General features: G+C 41.3%; 2 protein-coding genes across 2 annotated transcripts in view; both read right to left on the bottom strand.

Annotated features, from left to right (window-relative positions):
* The window catches only part of LOC112234847, a 30,454-nt gene extending 27,062 nt beyond the window's left edge, over window positions 1-3,392 (bottom strand). Inside the window, exon 1 of the mRNA XM_024403154.2 lies at window positions 3,338-3,392. Within this exon, the coding sequence (XP_024258922.1) occupies window positions 3,338-3,392 (55 nt within the window). The remainder of the gene's footprint in view (window positions 1-3,337) is intronic.
* Window positions 1-23,970, bottom strand: part of LOC112225629 (activin receptor type-2A) — a 679,452-nt gene that overhangs the window by 444,518 nt on the left and 210,964 nt on the right. The gene's annotated exons all lie outside the window — the stretch shown is intronic.

Consider the following 23,970-nt stretch of genomic DNA (forward strand, 5'->3'; position numbering starts at 1 on the left):
CATTATACTCCACAGCCTGTCGTAAGGATCTGTACACAATTCCTGGAAGCTGAAAATTAACCAGATCTTCCATGGCCTGCATACTCACCAGACAATTCGCCCATTGAGCATGTTTGGGATGCTCTGCATCGACATCTACAAGAGCGTGCTCCAGTTCCCGGGAAATTCCAGCAACTTGGCACAGACATTGAAGAGGAGTGGGGCAACATTGTACAGGCCACAATCGACAGCCTCATCAACTCTACAGTATACAAAGGAGATGTGTCGCGCTGCATGAGGCAAATGGTGGTCACACTAAATAAATAATGACTGGTTTTCTGATCCACACCCCTACCTTTTAGTTAAGGAATCTGTGACCAAAATATACATGTGAACACCCCTTCAAATTAGTGGATTCGGCTATTTCAGCCACACCTGTTATTGACAGGTGTCTAAAATCGAGCACACAGCCATGCAATCTAGATAGTCAAACATTGGCAGTAGAATGGCCTTACTGAAGAGCTCAGTGACTTTCATAGGATGCCTTTTCAACAAGTCAGTTTATAAAATGTCTGCCCTGCTAGAACTGCCCTGGTCAACTGTAAGCGCTGTTATTGTGAAGTGGAAACATCTAGGGGCAACAACAGCTCAGCCGCAAAGTGGTAGGCCACACAAGCTCACAGAACGGGACAGCCAAGTGCTGAAGCGTGTAGTGCATAAAAATGGTCTGTCCTCGGCTGCAACACTCACTGTCCGAGTTCCAAACTGCCTCTGGAAACAATGTCAGCACAATAATTGTCGTAAGGAGCTTCATGAAATGGATTTCCATGGCCAAGCAGCCACACACAAGCCTCAGATCACCATGCGCAATGCCAAGCGTCGGCTGTATGGGTATAAAGCTTGTCGCCATTGGACTCTGGAACAGTGGAAACGCGTTCTACAGAGTGATGAATAACGCTACACCATCTAGCAGGCCGACGGACGAATATGGGTTTGGCAAATGCCAGGAAAACACTTCCTGTCCGAATGCATAGTGCCAACTGTAAAGTTTGGTGGATGAGGAATAATGTTCTGGGGCTGTTGTTCATGGTTCGGACTAGGCTCCTTAGTTCCAGTGAAGGGAAATCTTAACGCTACAGCATACAATGACATTCTACACGATTCTGTGCTTTCAACTTTGTGGCAACAGTTTGGTGAAGGCCCTTTCCTGTTTCAGCATGACAATCCCCCGTGCACAAAGCGAGGTCTATACAGAAATGGTTTGTCAAGATCGGTGTGGAAGAACTTGACTGGCCTGCACAGAGCCCTGACCTAAACCCCATCGAACATCTTTGGGATGAATTGAAACACAGATTGCGAGCCAGGCCTAATCACCCAACATCAGTGCCCAACCTCACTAATGCTCTAGTGGCTGAATGGAAACAAGTCCCAGTAGCAATATTCCAACATCTAGTGGAAAGCCTTCCCTGAAGAGTGTTATATCAGCAAAGGCGGGACCAACTCCATATTAATGCCCATGATTTTGGAATGAGATGTTCAACGAGCAGTGTCCACATACTGTACTTTTGGTCATGTAGTGTATCTGTATTCCCAGTCATGTGAAATCCATAAATTAGGGCCTAATTATCTTATTTAAATTGACTGATTTCCTTATATGAACTGTAACTCAGTAAAATCTTTGAAATTGTTGCATGTTGCATTTATATTTTGGTTCAGTGTATGTTTTCTAAAAACCTTCCAGAGAGGCCATAAGTAATGGCAGTGAAAATTCAGTATCATATCAAATGTTGTATCATATTGTACAACAGCTAACAATCTCCGCTGGTATTTGCTGATAGTTGCTGGTTGAAAATACAATCAACACAGGATGTCTTAATCAGCGGGTTTAGTATAAATGAATAGGCCAGTTCCAAACCTCTGCTAATAACAGCTAGTTTTCAGGTTAGGCTACATTTCTCCCCCATCAGGCTCTTCTTCTCTGGTGAATTGATCACACTGTGGTTAAAGCACCACTTTGTTGCCCTTCCACGCCCCACTCAACAGTTTTGCACGATAATATGTTTTTGGCAAAGAAAAACTAGTTTTGTTTCGTTTTGATCACTTTAATGGAAAACTATTACAGTAAGGTATTTAATTGTTGCCCAGAGATGATTTGATATTGAGATACGTTATTTTTTTTACAGCTGCATTGGGCCTTTAAAATTCAGGAAATTTATTTAAAATGCTAAAAATACAATCTAGTTGGATGAGCCGACTACGCCTCTGCTCCTATTTATTTCAGAGAAACCTGAGCGTGGTTTGCACTCCAGTTTAGCGGGAAAGGAGAGTATAGCTCCAAGTCCTATGTTAGTCTACTAAAATTGTTTGCTGATCAGTTATTGTTTAAAAAAAATTATAATTATCACCTGGCTAATGCGGCATCCCCCAGAGCAGGCTCAACTTGCCCGGCTGCCATGACATAAATTGTCCATCACTTACTTAACAATGCGGATGAACCAGAAAGATCAGTTTTATGTTTACTGGAATTCTTTATAGTTGTGTTGTTTTCAGTAATAAAAAAAATCACCTGGGGCAACTTTAGAGCAAGCTCAACTTTCCAAATACCCAGTTTACTTGCCCCAGGCAATAGGACAACTCTTAAAGTCCCTGAAACAACCAGTAGTTTTACCTGCTTACCATCAGAAGGAAAAAAATCCCCACTCTGGGACCTGTGGTGCCATCTCTGCTCATGTCTCTTATTAAGCTATTTTTAGAAAACCAAATAAAATAATAAGCGAATTAATTAATCATCTACATTAATGTATACTATAATACATATACTATCGTCGCTGTTTGATGAAAACCTCGTATTTCCAAAACAGAAACTTTGTAGGATTTTTTTTCCTCCATATTTTCCCAATAACAAACATGTCACTATTTTGAATAAATGTTCTTGGTCCTAGAGTCATGAAATGTTCAGAGTACATTGAGTTGAGTTACTTCAAATAAATGTACACAAAATAGAATTGCAACAACGGAGTTCATCAGACAGCGACTATATAAACCTTCACAAAAAATGTGTGATCACAATATGAGAAATATTAGGATAATCCAAATAAAACGAAAAATAACAACAAATAAAAGGTCCCACTCCTTTTCTTATCGAATGTGATTCGATTGTCGATCAATGAACTATTATGAAGTCGTCAATAGTTGGTTATCCATGCTAGGTATTGTTTTATTATAAACTTCTCATAGCTCAATAAACGCAATAATATATCGCAATACAGGACTACTTCTTTAGACGGCTTAAGGCTATAAAAAAAGTTTTGGAAATAGAAATGATCAGTCAGAATTCAAAATTTTCATCTGGACTTACCGCCGGAGATCCCGAGGATACCCACGGAGAAATGCAGCGACTCCGGCTCAGCCATCACCGGAGCATCTGATGCACGCGCCACGGAGCGCTGAGGTTATAAATAAATTTACGGTTTTCTTACGTCACTCTCTACCTGTTACAGGACACTGCCGGAGGATAGTCGGGAAAGTTACCTCATAAACAACAACACCGGGACAACAAGAGATCCTTTTTGTCAGAACTATTCAGGAAGTTCTGCCTCGTGAAATGAGTTATATTTTCCAATGCCGTACACTCATGGATATGCACATCGGTGCACGCCTATCTTGTAGCCTGATGTTTGACATGCATTAAATAAACCGACATTTCAAAGCTAGACACATCCTTCTTATCTATGAAAATTATGAACAATTGACCCTAGACACCTTTTTTTTAAATATTGTCTTTTGAAGGGGCAATCTGCGATTGCTACATCCATTTTTAGACTTTTAAATTAATGATATATAGACATTGATTCTTCAGGAATATCGGCTAACTTTTATACATGTTTTATACGTTTTAATTCAGCTGTAACCCCATCAAAACCAAAAATATATGCTTGTTTTTCTCTATTGTTTGTAAACAATCTATTTTAAGAGTTCATTCCAAAACTCTATTAATACATTTTCAGAAATGTTGGTAAATTAGCTTTTATTGTTTGAAGAAATTATTAAAGAGATTGGTGTGTTTTTACATGATCTAATCATGGCATGGGGTTGTTCAATGACAGGCATGTACTGTATTTGTTTAAAATATATCACTTGATGGTTTCATTCCAGAGAGACAAATAATCATGTTTTTTTGCAAAAGGCATCACTGCAGTCCCTGGTTCGTATCCAGGCTGTATCACAACCGTCCGTGACCGTGAGTCCCATAGGGTGGTGCACAATTGGCCCAGCATCGCCCAGGTTAGGGGAGGATTTGGCCGGGGGGGCTTTACTTGGCTCATTGCACTCCAGTGACTCCTTGTGGTGGGTCGGGCACCTGCAGGCTGACCTCACTAGTCAATTGTTTCCTCTGACACATTGGAGCAGCTGGCTTCCGGGTTAAGTGGGCGGGTGTTAAGAAGCATGGTTACGTGGTTCATGTTTCGGAGGACCCATGACTTGATCTTCACCTCCCGAGCCCGTTGGGGAGTTGCAGCAATGAGACAAGATAGAAATTAGTGGGTTTATAAAAATATTGAATAAATCTTTATGTAAAACATTTACATTCTACATTTGAGTCATTTTGCAGATGCAGAGCGATCTTAAGATAGCTAGGTGAGAAAACCACATATCACAGGACATCACAGGACATGAACATTCCATTCCATCTAAACAATGGATATTTAGCATTTTGCAAAAATGTTTACAAAAAAATCATACACATCTAAAATCTATGAATAATAAAGCAATATTTTAGCTAAACGATTGATGTTCTTCAGGTCACTGTACCCACCTTCCGACCAAGGCTCAGACTTTCCAAAAAGCAGGCAAGGCCAGCAATACAGGCGGCTTGATGGCTCCCTGTTAAGGTACCAGACCGAGGTAAAATTGGTTTTATATTCACACATTCGGACATTCAACAGACATTCAACAGACATTCATCAGACATTCGCCAAAAGCCATATAAAAATCAATAACTAATTAATAGTTTGTCACAGAATCATCAAACTAGGTATGATTTATTCTATAAATGTCTAGCATACTTTTACAACGTTTTTTAGTAGAAATTCCAGTTTTGACTTGATAGAAATACATAACATCTATAAAATACCATTTAAAGCGGTATAAGTCAATAACTAAATCACTGTTTGTCACAGAAACATAAACCTAAGTATGATTTATTCTATAAATGTCTTGCATACTTTTACAACCTTTGTTTTGAGGACAAATTCCAGTTTTGATTTTATAGAAATACACTTCAACAAGGCTGTCCTTATGCACTTTGCTCTCTTTCTCTCTTAAACTGCTTGCACAAAGCCTACGTGAGAATTTGTTTCACAAAAGATCATGAAAAAAACATAAACTGGACAAAATCACCATAATTCAGCAGGGAGGTGTGCAACTACCACACATTATACCCATTATTTTTTATTTTTTATGAATTTATTTGCTAATTATGGTGGAAAATAAGTATTTGGTCACCTACAAACAAGCAAGACTCCTGGCTCTCATAGACCTGTAACTTCTTCTTTAAGAGGCTCGTCTGTCCTCCACTCGTTACCTGTATTAATGGCACCTGTTTGAACTTGTTATCAGTATAAAAGACACCTGTCCACAACCTCAAAAAGTCAAACTCCAAACTCCACTATGGCCAAGACCAAAGAGCTGTCAAAGGACACCAGAAACAAAATTGTAGACCTGCACCAGGCTGGGAAGACTGAATCTGCAATAGGTAAGCAGCTTGGTTTGAATATATATATATATATATATATATATATATATATATCCAAGTGAGCCTATGAGGACCTTGGGGATCAGATTTACCATTATACCCATTGATCAAATGTATAACAGACAGACACTGCTCAAAAGGAGTTGTTTGTAATGTCTACACTTTGTTGCCACTTTATTAGGTTCACCACCTCATTCACAAAAATAAACTGCTCCTACATACACCAAGTCCAGTGGGCTTGGCTTGCTAGAAACTAAAGAATGCTGAGAAGTATTCAGGTTTTCTGTTACTGTTTGTTTGACATTTAGAATGTGCAAAATGACAGCACAGTCTGTGATGGTAACTCAAAGTTCAAACTGTTTTTTTAATCATTCCAACACTCAGCTTGTACTGACTGTAATAAACTCAAACTAGACTTAAATAAGACTTAAACTAGACTTAAATACTTAAATATAGTCCATCTCCTTTCCCAGTTTCATCAACTTTTTTGAATTCACGCTGTTCCAGATGCAAGGGCGGTTGTACGTAATAAAGTGACCACTGAATCTATAGACTTTCCAGAATGTGTTCTGGGAATACCCGGGGTATTAAACTTTTGGCTGTAAGTGTTGAACAGTTGAATCCATTACTTCAGGAATAAAGCATGAAAAAAGACATACTGATACTGGAAAATACATTTTGGGAGGTTTAATGTACTTTGATGTAGGTTTGATGTACCTACTGTAGTTGTTGTAATTCATGTTACATATATTTCTAAATCTCACATGGTGATCTCATGGAACCTTGCTGTTGTTATGTCTTAGCCATTAGGAGGAGATGTTATTTTTATTCTGCATTAGGCTAACAGGAAATACAGAAAAAAGGAGGGGAATTCAGACTTACAGTAGCTTACAACAAGGTTGACTCTCTGTTTTCGAGGTAAATGTTTGGCTCCAATGAGTCGTGTACAGCAGAAAGACGAGCTTTGGGAAACCCTTTGCTACAGGGTGTGGGAAGGGGGTAAAGCACAGTGAGAACAATGTAGTATGCAACTGTGAGGGACAGATTTTATCTTTGAAGCACAACCTTTAGAACTATGGGTTCCAGAAAGAGTCTTTAAATGTGTCAACAATGCAGAAAAATGTGGTCCTCTTTTTTTTCCAGTCTTCAATGCGAAGCAAGACTGCTCAATGTGTGCTTTGCATCCTCCAGAGAAAAATGATCATCATCTGACCAACTGGGTTTGTCTTTGTGTAATATGTCAGTAGGCTATGAGAACTCATGTAGTTTCATCCTTCAAGACATTTAGAAGTATGAAACTTTGTCTTGAAACATTTTTAGCAGGGTTATTCTTGTGTTATTGCTAGGGTTGCACATTTTGGAGAATATTTAGAGGCGGAAACTTTCAATGGGAATTAACGGGAATATATGGGAATGAATTGCAATATATGCTAATTAATATTAATACCATTTAAAGTAGACGTTTTTTGCATTGGAAATATTTGCCATATCATATGGAGACAGAAACATAAACCTTTTACTGTGTCATAATTAGACAAATTGCTAATTATTAAATCCTTCCAATAGAAAAAAAATGTAGTTACGAATTTAACTTTAATTACATGAGTTGACTCTTCACATGGGATGATTTTACCGAACAACAAAAGAAAGGGAACATTGAATGATTCCCAATGATCCACCGCATCTTCCAAAAACGTTTTCAACATACATCTGTAAAATGATAGTCTAGCAACTATAACTTTGGTTGTCTTCCTCTCAGGCTTCCATGTCTTCTCCCTGGACCTCCTCAATGTCCACCTCTTGAACATCAGACTCTGAGGCCTTCATTATCTTCATTGTCACTTCCAACCTTGTTGAGGAAGGCTCAATATCAGGCTCAAAAAGCCTCAAATTTGCCTGTATGGCCAATAATTTTTCAACCCTAGTATTGGTCCGCTTGTTGTGTTCTTTGTGTGTGTTCCCAAACAAGGACCAGTTGCGCTCTGAGGCGGCTGACGTTGGTGGGATTTTAAGGATGATGGAGGTAATAGGGGAAAGAGCCTCAGATCCACAAAGTCCCTTCCACCAGGTGGCTGATGAGATATGTTGGAACGACTGCCATATTGCATCTCCATCCCAAAGCCCTTGCTTGGAAGTTTACTTCGCCAGAATGCCAAGAACCTTGCCCTCATCCAGGCCAAAGTGGCAAGACACTGTTGTGATAACACCATAGGCCTTGTTGATCTCCGCACCAGACAGGATCCTCTTGCCAGCATACTTGTATGCTGCGGTGTTTATGGAATTCAGGCAGAAGTCTTCACGCTTTTTGATGTATTTCAGAACTGCAGTTTCCTCTGCTTGGAGCAATAGTGAAGTGGGCAGGGCAGTACGGTTTTCTTCTCTTACATCTGCAAGCAATTATCTCTGGCCCTGTGCCGTCGCTGGGTCACGGCTGTGAAAGGTTAAGCAGGCTCTTAACACTTCATATATGGCTTAATGACTATTACCACTCGGTTGGCATAACTTTTACTGATAATTTCATCACCTTTTGGAAACAAAAAATGCTCTACAGAGATGGACTCCACTCAAACCATCTAGGCGCCTGGACTCCCACAGAGACAGACCAAGTCCCAATCAGGTAATACCTCCCATCCTTTCTAAGCGTTATCGTCAAACTGTTATCAATACTGCCAGAGGTGTTGTCAGTTGTAATCATGTATCCATTAGTTTGAACTCCACTATTAGATCTGCTATTGTTAGCTCAAAAGAAGCCAACTGAAGCCCAAAAGAGAATCCCACCATGGTCTGTTTTTATTTCAATTTGAATTCCATAAACTTGAATACCCCCTCAGTTTTCAAATCATGTAGAGGGCCCATGTAAGTCAGTTTATAACATTCCATCATTGGTTAAAGTGGTGGCAGGTAGCCTCGTGGTTAGAGTGTTGGGCCAGTATCTGGAAGGTTGCTGGATCGAATCCCTGAGCTGACAAGGTAAAAAAAAAAGTTTGTTCTGCCCCTGAACAAGGCAGTTAACCCACTGTTCCCTGGTAGGCCATGATTATAAGTAAGAATTTGTTCCTAACTGACTTGCCTAGTTAAATTTAAATTATTCTAACCTTGAAAAGTAATTCCAATTTCTACCCTTTCCTATATTACTAATAGGGATAGAACAAATGGTGCAGTTCTATGCAATCGTATAGCCATACCAACTATATTAATATCAACCATCAGACAGGGCCTTCAACTGCCTTTTTGAACGTAGCTTGTTTGAGTTGGGTACTCAGTGGGCTAAGTCAGGGTCACAGTGTTTCTTGGTAGTCTTATACAAATCTACTTTGAAAGAAATGTACATACCTCACACACATGGTTATGGGCTTAAGAAAAAGACACCTGCATCATGTCAGATATAGAGTTGAAATGTATTCAATTTAGAATTTGCATCCCAATATTACATGTTCTATACATCACCATTTGACATAGAAACACCGCATTTTCTGCGGGTGTAAAAAAAAAAAGAACGCTGATTTATTATGGAATTATGAAAAATATTAATAACATTCCACTCATGAAGCCACTAGGTAATTTGACTGCAGGAAAGGGCTAAACATTGTAAAAGACTTTGGTTGCTGCATCTGAACATTAGTAGCTTACTTCCTAAACTGGATTACAGTGCCTTGCAAAAGTATTCACCTCCTTGGCTTTTTTCCTATTGTTGCATTACAACCTGTAATTTAAATAGATTTTTATTTGATTTTCATGTAATGGACATACACAAAATAGTCCAAATTGGTGAAGTGAAATTTTAAAAAATGCTCAAAAATAAAAAACTGAAGTGGTGCGTGCATATATATTCACCCCCTTTGCTATGAAGCCCATACATAGGATCTGGTGCAACCAATTACCTTCAGAAGTGACATAATTAGTTAAATTAAATCAAGTCCACCTGTGTGCAATCTAAGTGTCATCTGTCACATGATCTCAGTATGTATACACCTGTTCTGAAAGGCCCCAGAGTCTGCAAAACCACTAAGCAAGGGTCACCACCAAGCAAGCGGCGCCATGAAGACTAAGGAGCTTTCCAAATAGGTCAGGGACAAAGTTGTTGAGAAGTACAGATCAGGGTTGGGTTATAAAAAAATATTATAAACTTTGAACATCCCACAGAGCACCATTAAATCCATTATTAAAAAATTGAAAGAATATGGCACCACAATAAACCTGGCAAAGAGGGCATTAATCAGAGGCACAAAGAGACCAAAGATAACCCTGAAGGAGCTGCAAAGCTCCACAGCAGAGATTGGAGTATCTGCCTATTGGACCACTTTAAGCCGTACACTCCACAGAGCTGGGCTTTACGGAAGAGTGGCCAGAAAAAAAGCCTTTGCTTAAAGAAAAAAATAAGCAAACATGTTTGGTGTTCGCAAAAGGCATGTGGGAGACTCCCCAAACATATGGAAGAAGGTACTCTGATTAAACTTGTGCTTTTTGGCCATCAAGGAAAACACTATGTCTGGCACAAACCCAACACCTCTCATCACACCGAGAACACCATTCCCACAGTGAAGTATGGTGATGGCAGCATCATGCTGTGGGGATGTTTTTCATCGGCAGGGACTGGGAAACTAAATGCCGCTAAATACAGGGAAATTCTTGAGGGAAACCTGTTTCAGTCTTCCAGAGATCTGAGACTGGGACGGAGATTCACCTTCCAGCAGGACAATGACCCTAAGCATACTGCTAAAGCAACACTCGAGTGGTTTAAAGGGAAACATTTAAATGTCTTGGAATGACCTAATCAAAGCCCAGACCTCAATCCAATTGAGAATCTGTGGTATGACTTAAAGATTGCTGTACACCAGCGGAGCCCATTCAACTTGAAGGAGCTAGAGATGTTTTGTCTTGAAGAATGGGTAAAACTCCCAGTGGCTAGATGTTCCAAGCTTATAGAGACATACCCAAAGGGACTTGGTAAAAAGGTAAAAATCTGTCATTCTGCCCCTGAACAAGGCAGTTAACCCACTGTTCCTAGGCTGTCATTGAAAATAAGAATTTGTTCTTAACTGACTTGCCTGGTAAAATAAAAAACAACACAACTGGATGGCTCAAACATATTAAGAAGGAAAGAAATTCCACAAATTAACGTTTAACAAGGCACACTTGTTAATTGAAATGTATTCCAGGTGACTACCTCATGAAGCTGGTTTAGAGAATACCAACAGTGTGCAAAGCTGTCATCAAGGCAAAGGATGACTACTTAGAATCTCAAATATAAAATATTTGTAGCTTTTTTTTAACACTTTTTTTGGTTACTCCCATTTTTGATATTGCAAAGCTTTAATGCCTTCACTACTATTCTACAATATACAAAATTGTGAAAATAACGAAAAACCCTGGAATGAGTAGGTGGGTCCAAACTTTTGACTGGTACTGTACCTTAAAAAAACATCTCTCTTTTGACGAACATTGTCACGTTCTGACCTTTTATTTCCTTTGTTTTGTCATTATTTAGTATGGTCAGGGCGTGAGTTGGGGTGGGCAGTCTGTTTTTCTATGATTTGGGTATTTCTATGTTTCGGCCTAGTATGGTTCTCAATCAGAGGCAGGTGTCATTAGATGTGTCTGATTGAGAATCATACTTAGGTAGCCTGGGTTTCACTGTTTGTTTCCGTGTCTGTGTTTTTCACCACAAGGTACTGTTTTGGGTTTCGTTCATTCCACGTTTTTTGTATTCAGTTCATGTGTACATTTTCGTATTTAAAAGAACCATGGACACTTACCACGCCGCATATTGGTTCTCCGATCCTTTTCGCCTCTGATCCCTCCGATCCCTTACAAACATATCAAGAATATTTCAAGGACAGCTTTTATTCATCTTCGTAACATTGCAAAAATCAGAAACGTTCAAAAAGGATGCAGAAAAATAATCCATACTTTTGTCACTTATAGGTTAGACTACTCCAATGCTCTACTTTCCGGATACCTGGATAAGCACTAAAACTTCAGTTAGTGCTAAACATAGCTACTCGAATCTTGACTAGAACCAAAAAATGTGATCATATTACTCCAGTGCTAGCCTCTCTACACTTGCTTCCTGTTAAGGCAAGGGCTGATTTCAAGGTTTTACTGCAAACCTACAAAGCATTACATGGGCTTGCTCCTACCTAACTTTCTGATTTGGTCCTTCCGTACCTACACGTATGCTACGGTCACAAGATGCAGGCCTCCTTACTGTCCCTAGAATTTCTAAGCAAACACCTGGAGGCAGGGCTTTCTCCTATAGAGCTCAATTTTTTTTGGAATGGTCTGCCTATCCATGTGAGAGACATAGACTCGGTCTCAACCTTTAAGTCTTTATTGAAGACTCATCTCTTCAGTAGGTCCTATGATTGAGTGTAGTCTGGCCCAGGGGTGTGAAGGTGAATGGAAAGGCACTGGAACGACAAACTACCCTTGCTGTCTCTGGCTGGCCGGTTCCCCTCTCGCCACTGGGATTCTCTGCCTCTGACCCTATTACAGGGGCTGAGTCACTGGCTTACTGGTGCTCTTCCATGCCATCCCTCGAGAGGTGCATCACTTGAGTGGATTGAGTCACTGACGTGATCTTCCTGTCCGGGTTGGTGCCCCCCTCGGGCTTGTGTCGTGGGGGAGATCTTTGTGGTCTATACTCGGACTTGTCTCGGGATAGTAGGTTGGGGGTTGAAGATATCCCTCTAGTGGTGTGGGGGCTGTGCTTTGGCAAAGTGGATGAGGTTATATCCTGCCTGTTTGGCCCTGTCCGGGGGTATTGTCGGGCAGGTCCACAGTCTCTCCCGAACCCTCCTGTCTCAGCCTCTAGTATTTATGCTGCAATAGTTTGTGTCAGGTGGCTAGGGTCAGTTTATTATATCTGGAGTGTTTCTCCTGTCTTATCCAGTGTACTGTGTGAATTTAAGTATGCTCCCTCTAATTCTCTCTCTCTTTCTCAATCTCTTCTCTTGGAGGACCTGAGCCCTAGGACCATGCCTAAGGACTACCTGGCCTGATGACCCCGTGCTGTCCCCATTCCACTTGGTCATGCTGCTGCTTCAGTTTCAACTGTTCTGCCTGCGGCTATGGAACCCTGACCTGTTCACTGGACATGCTACCTTGTCCCGGACCTGCTGTTTTGGACTCTCTCTCTCTCTCTACCGCACCTGTTATCTCTAACTCTGAATGATCGGCTATGAAAACTCTCATACTCATACTCTTCCTAGGGTCTGCAAAAAAACTCATACTCTTCCTAGGGTCTGCAAAATGAAGGCAGTTATACAATTTTAAAAACATTACAATACATTCATAACAGATTTCACAACACACTAAGTGTGTGCTCTCAGGCCCCTACTCCACTACCACATATATGCAACACAACATCCATGTGTACGTGTGTGTATAGTGCGTATGTTAACATGTGTCACGACTACCACCAAAGGTGGCTCCCCTGCCTGTTCGGGCGGCGCTCGGCGGTCGTCGTCGCGGTCTACTAGCTGCCACAGATCCCCTTTTCTGTCTTATTGGTTGCACCTGTCTCTTGTTTTAGTTTTGATTCAGGATCATTTAAGCCTGTTAGGCCCACCTGTTTTTGTGCGGGCTTGTTTTCTGTTAGTCGAGGTTGTTGCGTGTAGTGTTCCTGTCTGTTTGTGCCCTGTGTTGGGTTGAAATGTTTGTTTTGTTTTGGGCGTTAGTGTTGGATGCTGCAATAAGGTCCGGTTTCCTCCATTATCCTCTGCGTTTGACTCCGCACTCACCACTCCAGGCTCTGTGACAATGTATGTGTATGCATGTGTCTGCGCCTATGTTTGTTGCTTCACGGTCCCCGCTGTTCCATAAAGTGTATTTTTATACACTGATTCTACTGCTGGCATCAGTTACCTGATGTGGAGTAGAGTTCCATGTACTGTATGGCTCTATGTAGTAATGTGCGCCTCCCTTAGTTTGAAGAGACCTCTGGTGGCATGTCTAGTGGGGTATGCATGGGTGCCTGAGCTGTGTTCTAGTCGTTTAAACAGACAGCTCTGTTCTTTCAACATGTCAATACCTCTCAAATACATTTAGGGATGAAGTCAATCTCTCCTTTGAGCCAGGAGAGATTGACACACACATGATTGTTTGCTCTCTGTGTATGTCCAAGGGCCAGCCGTGCTGCCATGTTCTGAGCCAATTGCAATTTTCCTAAGTCCCTCTTTGTGGCACCTGACCACATGACTGAACAGTAGTCCAGGTTTAACAAAACTAGAGCCTGTAGGACCTGCCTTGTTGCTGTTAAGAAGATAGAGCAGTGCTTTATTATGGACAGACTTCTCCCCATCTCAGCTACGGTTGTATCAATGTTTTGACCATGACAGTTTACAATTCAGGGTTACTCCAAGCAGTTTAGTCACCTCAACTTGCTCAATGTCCACATTATTCATTACAAGATTTAGTTGAGGTTCAGGGTTTAGTGAATGATTTGTCCCAAATACAATGCTTTTAGTTTTTTAAATATTTATGACTACCTTATTCCTTTGCCTCCCATTCTGAAACTAACTGCAGATCTTTTAAGTGTTGCAGTCATTTCATTCTCTGTAGTAGCTGACATGTATAGTGTTGAGTCATCTGTATACATAGACACACTTTACTCAAAGCCAGTGGCATGTTAGTAAAGATTGAAAAAAGTAAGGGTCCTAGACAGCTGCCCTTGGGAATTCCTGATTCTACCTGGATTATGTTGGAGAGGCTTCCATTAAAGAACACCCTCTATGTTCTGTTAGACAAGTAACTCTTTATCCACAATATGGCAGGAGGTGTGAAGCCATAACACATACGTTTTTCCAGGGGCAGACTATGATCGATTATGTCAAAAGCGTCACTGAAGTCTGTCAAAATAGCACCCACAATCTTTTTATCATAAATTTCTCTCAGCCAATTATCAGTCATTTGTGCAAGTGTTGTGCTTATTGAAGTTCCTTCCCTATAAGCATGCTGAAAGTCAGTTGTCAATTTGTTTACTGTAAAATAGCATTGTAACTGGTCAAACACAATTTTTTTCCCAAAAGTTTACCAAGGGTTGGTAATAGGCTGCTTTGTCAGCTATTTGAGCCAGTGAAGGGGGCTTTACTATTCTTAGGTAGCGGAATGACTTTTTCTTCCCTCCAGGCCTGAGGGCACACATTTTCTAGTTGGCTTAAATTGAAGATATGGCAAATAGGAGTAGCAATATCATCCGCTATTATCCTCAGTTATTTTCCATCCAAGTTGTCAGACTCCGGTGATTTGTCATTGTTGATAAACAACAATCATTTTTTCACCTCTTCCACACTCACTTTACGGAATTCAAAATTGCAATTCTTGTCTTTCATAATTTGGTCAGTTAAACTTGGATGTGTTGTGTCAGCATTTTGTTGCTGGCATGTCATGCCTAAGTTCGCTAATCTTGCCAATTAAAAAAATCATTAAAGCTTTTTACTGTCATTCTTATGTCATTTATCTGTGTTTCTTTTTTTTCAGTTTAGTCACGAGTTCTCAATTTGCAGTACATTTGCCAATCGGTTGTGCTTATTTGCCATTCCTTTTCCCTCATCCCTCTCAACCATACACTTTTTCAATTCCTCATCAATCCACAAGGATTTCACAGTGTTTGCAGTCATTTTCTTAGTTACTGGAATAAGCAATTTCGTAAATGTGTCAAGCGCAACGTCTGTTTGCTCCTTATTACACACCATGGCCCAACAAATATTCTTTACATCAACAACATATGAATCACTGCAACACTTATTGTGTGACCTCTTATATTAGGTCCAGCCTTTGGAACTTTGGTTTTCCTCGATATGGATACTATATTGTGATCACAACATCCGATGGATCTGGAGAGTGCTTTCAAGCACATTTCTGCAGCATTAGTAATAGCAGGAGTCCCGCACCTTGAAACCGGCAGCTCTACCCTTTAGCTCAGTGCGAATGTTGCCTGTAATCCATGGCTTCTGGTCGTGATCGTACCTTGTCTAATTTATTGTGCAATGATGGCACGTTGGCTAGTAGTATTGACGGTAAAGGCAGCTTTCCCACTCGTCTTCTGCAGGTCCCTGGCGAGGCATCTGGGTCTTTGTCCTCTGTACCTGCGTCGCTTCCTCTTGCAAATAACGGGGATGTCGGCCCTGCCGGATGTTTGCAGAATGTCCTGTTCATCTTGCTTGTTGTAGAAAAATCTTTGTCTAATCCGAGGTGAGCGATCGCTGTCCTGATATCCAGAAGCTCTTTTCTGCCGTAAGATACGGTTGCAGAAACATTATGTACAAAATAAGTTATAAATAACGTGAAAAAAAACACATAATAGCACAATTGGTTGGGCGCCCGTAAAACTGCTGCCATTTCTTCCAGCACCATTTTAAAACAACATTACACCAGTCTCCATCAACAGAGAAGAGGCGACTCCGGGATGCTACCCTTTAGGCAGAGTTCCTCTGTCCAGCGTCTGTATTCTTTAGCCCATCTTAATCTTTTCTTTTTATTGGCCAGTCTGAGATATTACTTTTTCTTTGCAACTCTGCCTAGAAGGCCAGCATCCCGGAGTCACTTCTTCACTGTTGACAATGAGACTGGTGTTTTGCGGGTACTATTTAATGAAGCTGCCAGTTTAGGACTTGTGAGGCGTCTGTTTCTCCAAATCAAATTTTATTTGTCACATACACATGGTTAGCAGATGTTAATGCGAGTGTAGCGAAATGCTTGTGCTTCTAGTTCCGACAATGCAGTAATAACCAACAAGTAATCTAACTAACAATTCCAAAACTACTGTCTTATACAGTGTAAGGGGATAAAAAATATGTACATAAGGATATATGAATGAGTGATGGTACAGAGCAGCATAGGCAAGATACAGTAGATGGTATCGAGTACAGTATGTACATACATGAGATGAGTATGTAAACAGAGTGGCATAGTTAAAGTGGCTAGTGATACATGTATTACATAAGGATGCAGTCGATGATAGAGTACAGTATATACGTATGCATGTGAGATGAATAATGTAGGGTAAGTAACATTATATAAGGTAGCAACTAGACAGTCTAATGTACTTGTCCTCTTGCTCAGTTGTGCACCAGGGCCTTCCACTCCTTTTTCTATTCTTGTTAGATTCTTGGCAATTTCTCACATGGAATAGCCTTCATTTCTCAGAAAAGAATAGACTGACGAGTTTCAGAAGAAAGTGCTTTGTTTCAGGCCATTTTGAGCCTGTACTCGAACACACAAATGCTGATGCTCCAGATACTCAACTAGTCTAAATAAGGCCAGTTGTATTGCTTCTAGGTGTCTGGTTAGACTGTAAACTCTCCTTCCAGACTCACATTAAGCATCTCCAATCCAAAATGAAATCTAGAATTGGCTTCCTACTTCGCAACAAAGCCGTCTTCACTCATGCCGCCAAACATACCCTTGTATAACTGACTATCCTACCGATCCTTGACTTTGGCGATGTCATTTACAAAATAGCCCCCAACCCCCAACACTCAGAAAACTGGATGTAGCCTCCCAGGGGACTTGGAAACCAGTCTCTGTCGTAACTGGCCGCGACCGGGAGGTCCGTGGGGCGACGCACAATTGGCATAGCATCGTCCGGGTTAGGGAAGGTTTGGCCGGTAGGGATATCCTTGTCTCATCGTTCACCAGCGACTCCTGTGGCAGGCCGGGCGCGCTAGCAAAGGTTGCCAGGTGCATGGTGTTTCCTCCGACACATTGGTGCGGCTGGCTTCCGGGTTGGATGCACGCTGTGTTAAGAAGCAGTGTGGCTTGGTTGGGTATCGGAGGACGCATGACTTTCAACATTCGTCTCTCCCGAGCCCGTACGGGAGTTGTAGCGATGAGACAAGATAGTAGCTACTAACAATTGGATACCACGAAATTGGGGAGAGAAAGGGGGTAAAAATTGCAAATTAAAATTACCATCCGTTTTATCACCAAAGCCCCATATGCTTCCCACCACTGCAACCTGTATACTGTCCCTCACTACATATCCGTCGCCAAACCCACTGGCTCCAGGTCATCTATAATTCTTTGCAAGGTAAAGCCCCGCCTTATCTCAGCTCACTGGTCACCATAGCAACACCCACCCATAGCACGCGCTCCAGCAGGTATATTGCACTGGTCATCCCCAAAGCCAACACTTCCTTTGGCCACCTTTCCTTCCAGTCCTTTGCTGTCAATGACTGGAACAAATTGCAAAAATCTCAATAACAGTTACATGTAGTGGAGTTACTTTTAGTCATTTCCATATTAATTAAACATTTACCAATCTTTTTTTTTGGCAACATCCATATGTCATTTTCATTCATGTTATAATATATTAACATTAAGATTCATATGTAAACAGAGCTTTTCAAAAAATATCTCCCTCTCTAACTTTAAGCATCAACTGTCAGAGCAGCTTACTGTACCTGTACACAGCGTATCTGTAAATAGCACACCCGACTACCTCATCCCCATATTATTACTTCCCCTCTTGCTCTTTTGCACCCCAGTATCTCTACTTGCACATCATCTGCACATCTATCACTCCCAGTGTTAATCCTGAATTGTAATTATTTTCTTATTATCCTATTTATTGCCTACCTCCTTACTCTTCTACATTTGCACACACTGTACATAGATGTTTCTATTTTCCTTTTCTTTTGTGTTATTGACTGTACGTTTGTATATGTGTAACTCTGTATTGTTGTTTTTGTCGCACTGCTTTGCTTTATCTTGGTCAGGTCGCAGCTGTAAATGAGAACTTGTTCTCAACTGGCTCTCCTGGTTAAATAAAGGTGACATTAAAAAAATATATAATAATAATCAGAACAACAGTTTTCAGCTGTGCCAACATAATTGTAAAAGGGTTTTCTAATTATCAATTAGCCTTTTAAAATGATAAACTTGGATTAGCTAACTCAACGTGCCATTGGAATACAGGAGTGATGGTTGCTGATAATGGGCCTCTGTACACCTATGTAGATATTCCATTAAAAATCAGCTGTTTCCAGCTACAATAGTTGTTTACAAAATGAACAATGTCAACACTGTATTTCTGATCAATTTGATGTTATTTTAATGCACAAAAAATGTTTGCTTTTCTTTCAAAAACAAGGACATTTCTACGTGACCCCAAACTTTTGAACGGTAGTGTATATATTATATATAAACTCAGCAAAAAAGGAAATGTCCTCTCACTGTCAACTGCTTTTATTTTCATGTGTAAATATTTGTATGAACATAACAAGATTCAACAACTGAGACATGAACTGAACAAGTTCCACAGGCATGTGACTAACAGAAATTGAATAATGTGTCCCTGAACAAAGGGGGGTCAAAATCAAAAGTAACAGTCAGTATCTGCTGTGGCCACCAGCTGCATTAAGTACTGCAGTGCATCTCCTCCTCATGGACTGCACCAGATTTGCAAGTTCTGAGATGTTACCCCACTCTTCCACCAAGGCACCTGCAAGTTCCCAGACATTTCTGGGGGGAATGGCCCTAGTCCTCATCCTCCGATCCAACAGGTCCCAGACGTGCTCAATGGGATTGACATCCAGGCTCTTTGCTGGCCATGGCAGAACATTGACATTCCTGACTTGCAGGAATTCACACACAGAACGAGCAGTATGGCTGGTGGCATTGTCATGCTGGAGGGTCATGTCAGGATGAGCCTGCAGGAAGGGCACCACATGAGGAAGGAGGATGTCTTCCCTGTAATGCACAGCGTTGTTGCATCTTTAGATCTCCCCTCTTTCTAAATTTCAAACAGATATTTCCATCTCTGTCCATGAAACCACTCACGTGTGGTGCACATTTTAGAATGGTGTTTTCCCACAAATTGGAACATTTGCGCGTAGGCCTACCGCCGTGTGCACAGTGCTGCAGTGAAAATGTGAAGAAAAAATAGTTTAAACTAAACCTTCTTATCAGATCCATCAGCCTTAGTTGATACAGTGTATACCTCCACGACACTACTTTGATACGCATCGTGAGGATTAAGAAGTTAATATATGCAATTCCCACCAAAAAAGTGGGTATATACCCTCCACTACACCACTGATTACCGCCAGCTACTGTACTGGAGTGCCCCCACCTCCTGACTGTGTAGCGGAGTCTTAGCTTAAAAATGTACCAATAGAAGTATGAAGAGGGGTTCCTGCAGATGCAAGAATGCCCACATGCAGCAACGCCCCGAATTGCTGGCCGCAATTGCACCCTTCTCAAACCTACTGATTAGAAGGTACTGTGTGGATTGTATTTTCAACCAGCAACTATCAAATCAAATCAAATTTTATTTGTCTTTAGAATTGTCTCGTCTAATTAAGAGCATTGTTCCAGTCTCTTTTGTCTGGGTATTGGACTCTGACAGTGCCTGCTTCTGATAGCAGCCATTTGTAGCCTACTCAGATCCCACCTATTTCCTCAACGAGTGCCACACCATGTCATGCTGTATATCACCAGAAGAGGGCTCTGTAACTCCATCAATAAATCCAGGTGGCAGCAAAACACTGCCATGTTGTACAGACAGCTTCCACCAGAGAGTGCTAGTGCAGTCTTCTGGTCACCCTTCAGTTCAGCATTGATAAAAGATAGAAGAAATCCCAGGTTATACTCTCTGGTCCACATAGCTGTCTCTGAGGTCCATTGAGAGCCACTCTAGCTTCCCCCGGAGCACCCTGCCATACAGCTGCGGCACTTGGGTCAGACTCTGGCTCTGCTGGCTGGGACAGCCTGGGTCTGGATCTGAGTCTGTCAAGTCATCCTGTGGACCAACAGACACACAGTCAAGTATTTGTGAGGGGAGAATAGGAGAGAGGACAAGAGAGAGAGGGCTGGCAAGAATTAATGTGTGTGTGTGTGCGTGCGTGCTCCATCTCACCGTGATGTCCAGGTTGGTTACTATGTGCAGGTAGTTTGTGATTCCATGCTCTAGTCTCTCCAGCAAGGATAACTGACAGCTGAGTTTGGTCTGTGTCCTCATTCTCCCCACACTGTCCAACAATACCCCCAGAGACCCTCTCACCTCAGCACGCTTCTGCTGTAGCTAGGGACGCACACACACACACACACACACACACACACACACACAAAGACTGAGACAAACGTGCAATCAATTTAAAACTTTGAATTTATCAATTCGATTTTGGGATTTCTGATCCCAGGATGCCTTTAGAATTCTGACACAGGGTAGCTGAAGGGAGGAGTGGAGTTGGTCTGAACCACTACAGGCAATCTGGATGGATCAAAGAAATGGTAAAGATACACTGAACCAAAATATAAATGCAACATGTTTCATGAGCTGAAATAAAAGATCCCAGAAAAGTTCCATACGCACAAAAAGCTTATTTCTCTCAAATTTTGTGCACAAATTTGAGTGAGCATTTCTCCTTTGCCAAAATAATCCATCCACCTGACAGGTGTGGCATATCAAGAAGCTGATTAAACAGCATGATCATTACACATGGGGACAATAAAAGGCCACTCTAAAATGTGCAGTTTTGTCACAAAACACAATGCCACAAATGTCTCATGTTTTGAGGGAGCATGCAATTGGCATGCTGACCGCAAGAATGTCCACCAGAGCTATTACCAGAGAATTTAATGTTAATTTCTCTACCATAAGCCGCCTCCAACATCGTTTGGCAGTACGTCCAACCGGCTTCACAACCGCAAACCGTGTGTATGGCGTGTGGGCGAACGGTTTGCTGATGTCAACATTGTGAACAGAGTGCCCCATGGTGGCAGTGGGGTTATGGTATGGGCAGGCATAAGCTACGACAACGAACACAGTTGCATTTTATTGATGGCAATTTGAATGCACAAAAAACTGTGACGAGATCCTGAGGCCAATTGTGAGGCCTATATTTTTAAGTCACAGTATCTGTGACCAACAGATGCATATCTATATTCCCAGTCAAGTGAAATCTATAGATTGGAGCCTAATGAATTTAATTCAATTGACTGATTTTCCCATATGAACCACATCTCTGTAAAATCTTTGAAATTGTTGCATGTTGCATTTATATTTGTGTTCATCATATATAAAACAGATAAAATACACAGAATGTGTAAGTCTGTCTCTCACCATGGCAACTTCCAGGTCCTTCATGTTGTTCATGTTTCTCCAGTCGTGTGTCTCATACAAAGTCGATTGATCTCTTCTGGACGTTGAGTACCTTAGAAGAAACCACGAGCAACAGCAGGAGTAGAAGTCCTAAAGGAGTGAAGAGCAGAGATTATTTAGGTTTAGGATTACAATGGTGGCCAAGATGGCCTCTGTTTCTCCACCAGTTCAGTGGCTCTAAAAGAGGTAGATTTGACCACATTCACACAATATGTTTCTGCCTAATGTCTCTTACACAGGGTGTTTCTTTGGGACTTTTTTGCAACTCTTTTAACACAGGAGCCAAGCCAAGTGTTATCTTCTTGAGAAAAAGCAGCGTTTTATTACTGTCCATAGATTACCCAACAGTCTTCTGGTGAACTGAGCTTCTTCAACAAGTTCTGCTCAATAACAAAAAGAATGCCAAGTTCCATTCTCTGATATCCCTGAGGTCCAACAAAAGACCATAATAGATATCTTCTATATATAAAATCAAAGTTCAAAATTATATTGGGCAAGTCTAAACATGATATGAGACGTTCGACCAGCAAGTGTCCACATACTTTTGCTAATGTAGTGTATTCCAATAACATCTTAAAGAAATACATGTCAATGAATAATGCACACAATTCCCCTTTGTATGTCACATGTTATGTTAGTGTGTCACATTTTCAGTAAAGCATACATATTTTCACCATGCATATACTTATTCTACAAATATATCATCACTTGAGGGGTCTAATGAACCACACTGATAACAAAAACATAAATGATTCACATTGCATGTGTATTAGTATCTTATGATGATAGGCCTATTGCAAAGCGCAGTTGGATACCCACTGCTTAAAGCCATAACTCGCTCCTGTGCGCATGCCGCCCCTCAATAGCAGCCTTTTCTTCCATGGTGCTCGTCCCCATGTTCCATTTAATCCAGGAGGGGAATCATAGGCGTTTGCGACACTGTCTACAGTGGGCACATAAGAGAAACAATTGAACATGTCCCCCTGAGAACTCTCCCAAAAGTGGTATGCAACGGGATACGTGCACAGGAAAACAAATCTGAATAGAACAAGACAAACCGGTTGTCTTTTAGCTCAAAGAAGATAAAATAATGAGTATCGTTTGATAATCTCTTATTTTCTACATTGTCATTATGCCTGTGAGTGGGCCTAGGCAAACTCAATTTCCTTTCATGGGTTAATAGATCATCTAATCCCTAGGATATTGATAATGTATATGGATGTATAGAGGCTATTGCTTAATCTACCACACTGGATTTTGCTTGCTAAGAAATGGCCTTTGGACATGCATACTGCGTGCAGGTTTGGTCAGCACTGAGCACTCTCATGCCGTCTACATTATCCACTCCAACTCCTGTCACACACACTGTGAATGATGCTGATATCAAGATTGGATTAAAAGCCGTGCTTGGTGTTTAGAGTGAAAGACACTAGAAATAGTTCAATGGAGAGATAAGTCCCCTACCTCTCTGCCCAGCCGCAGTAGTCCTCCTATAATATACACTATATATAATAATATATACCATTTTGCAAACACTTTTATCCAAATAGGGGCATATATTTTTACTTACAGGTAGTCCCAGAAATCAAATCCACTATGCTGGTGTTGCAAGCGCCACGCTATACCAACTGCGCTCCCTCTTTATCCTCCTGCTTCCCCTCTTTTCTCCTCCTACTACCTACCCCTCCTCCGTCCTGCACCCTTTCACCCCAGAAGCCCACTTTTAGCTGACCACAACCTGGCCCTGGTGTTGTAGAGTGGCCCGGGGAACAATGGCCCCACTAGCCCATATGGAGATAGACAGAAAGTGTAACCACGGTGATAGATCTGGGGCAGATCTTTAAATTCACATCATGTAGCGAAAACCCTTTCAGATAATCCACGTAGTACAGGAGGAGGCACGGAGAGAGGGAAACAGAAAGGAAAAGGTTTGCATGACAAATTAGTGTCTATGAGTGTCTGCGTGTGACCATTTACATTACACTGTGTGTGTGTGTGTGTGTGTGTGTGTGTGTGTGTGTGTGTGTGTGTGTGTGTGTGTGTGTGTGTGTGTGTGTCTTCATTCAGTGGGCCGGTTTACTGACGTCTTTATGGAAGGCCATCACCATGGCAACGGCAAGCAATGAGTGTC

Source organism: Oncorhynchus tshawytscha, linkage group LG26 (assembly GCF_018296145.1).
Source record: "Oncorhynchus tshawytscha isolate Ot180627B linkage group LG26, Otsh_v2.0, whole genome shotgun sequence".
NCBI classification, from domain to species: Eukaryota; Metazoa; Chordata; class Actinopteri; order Salmoniformes; family Salmonidae; genus Oncorhynchus; species Oncorhynchus tshawytscha.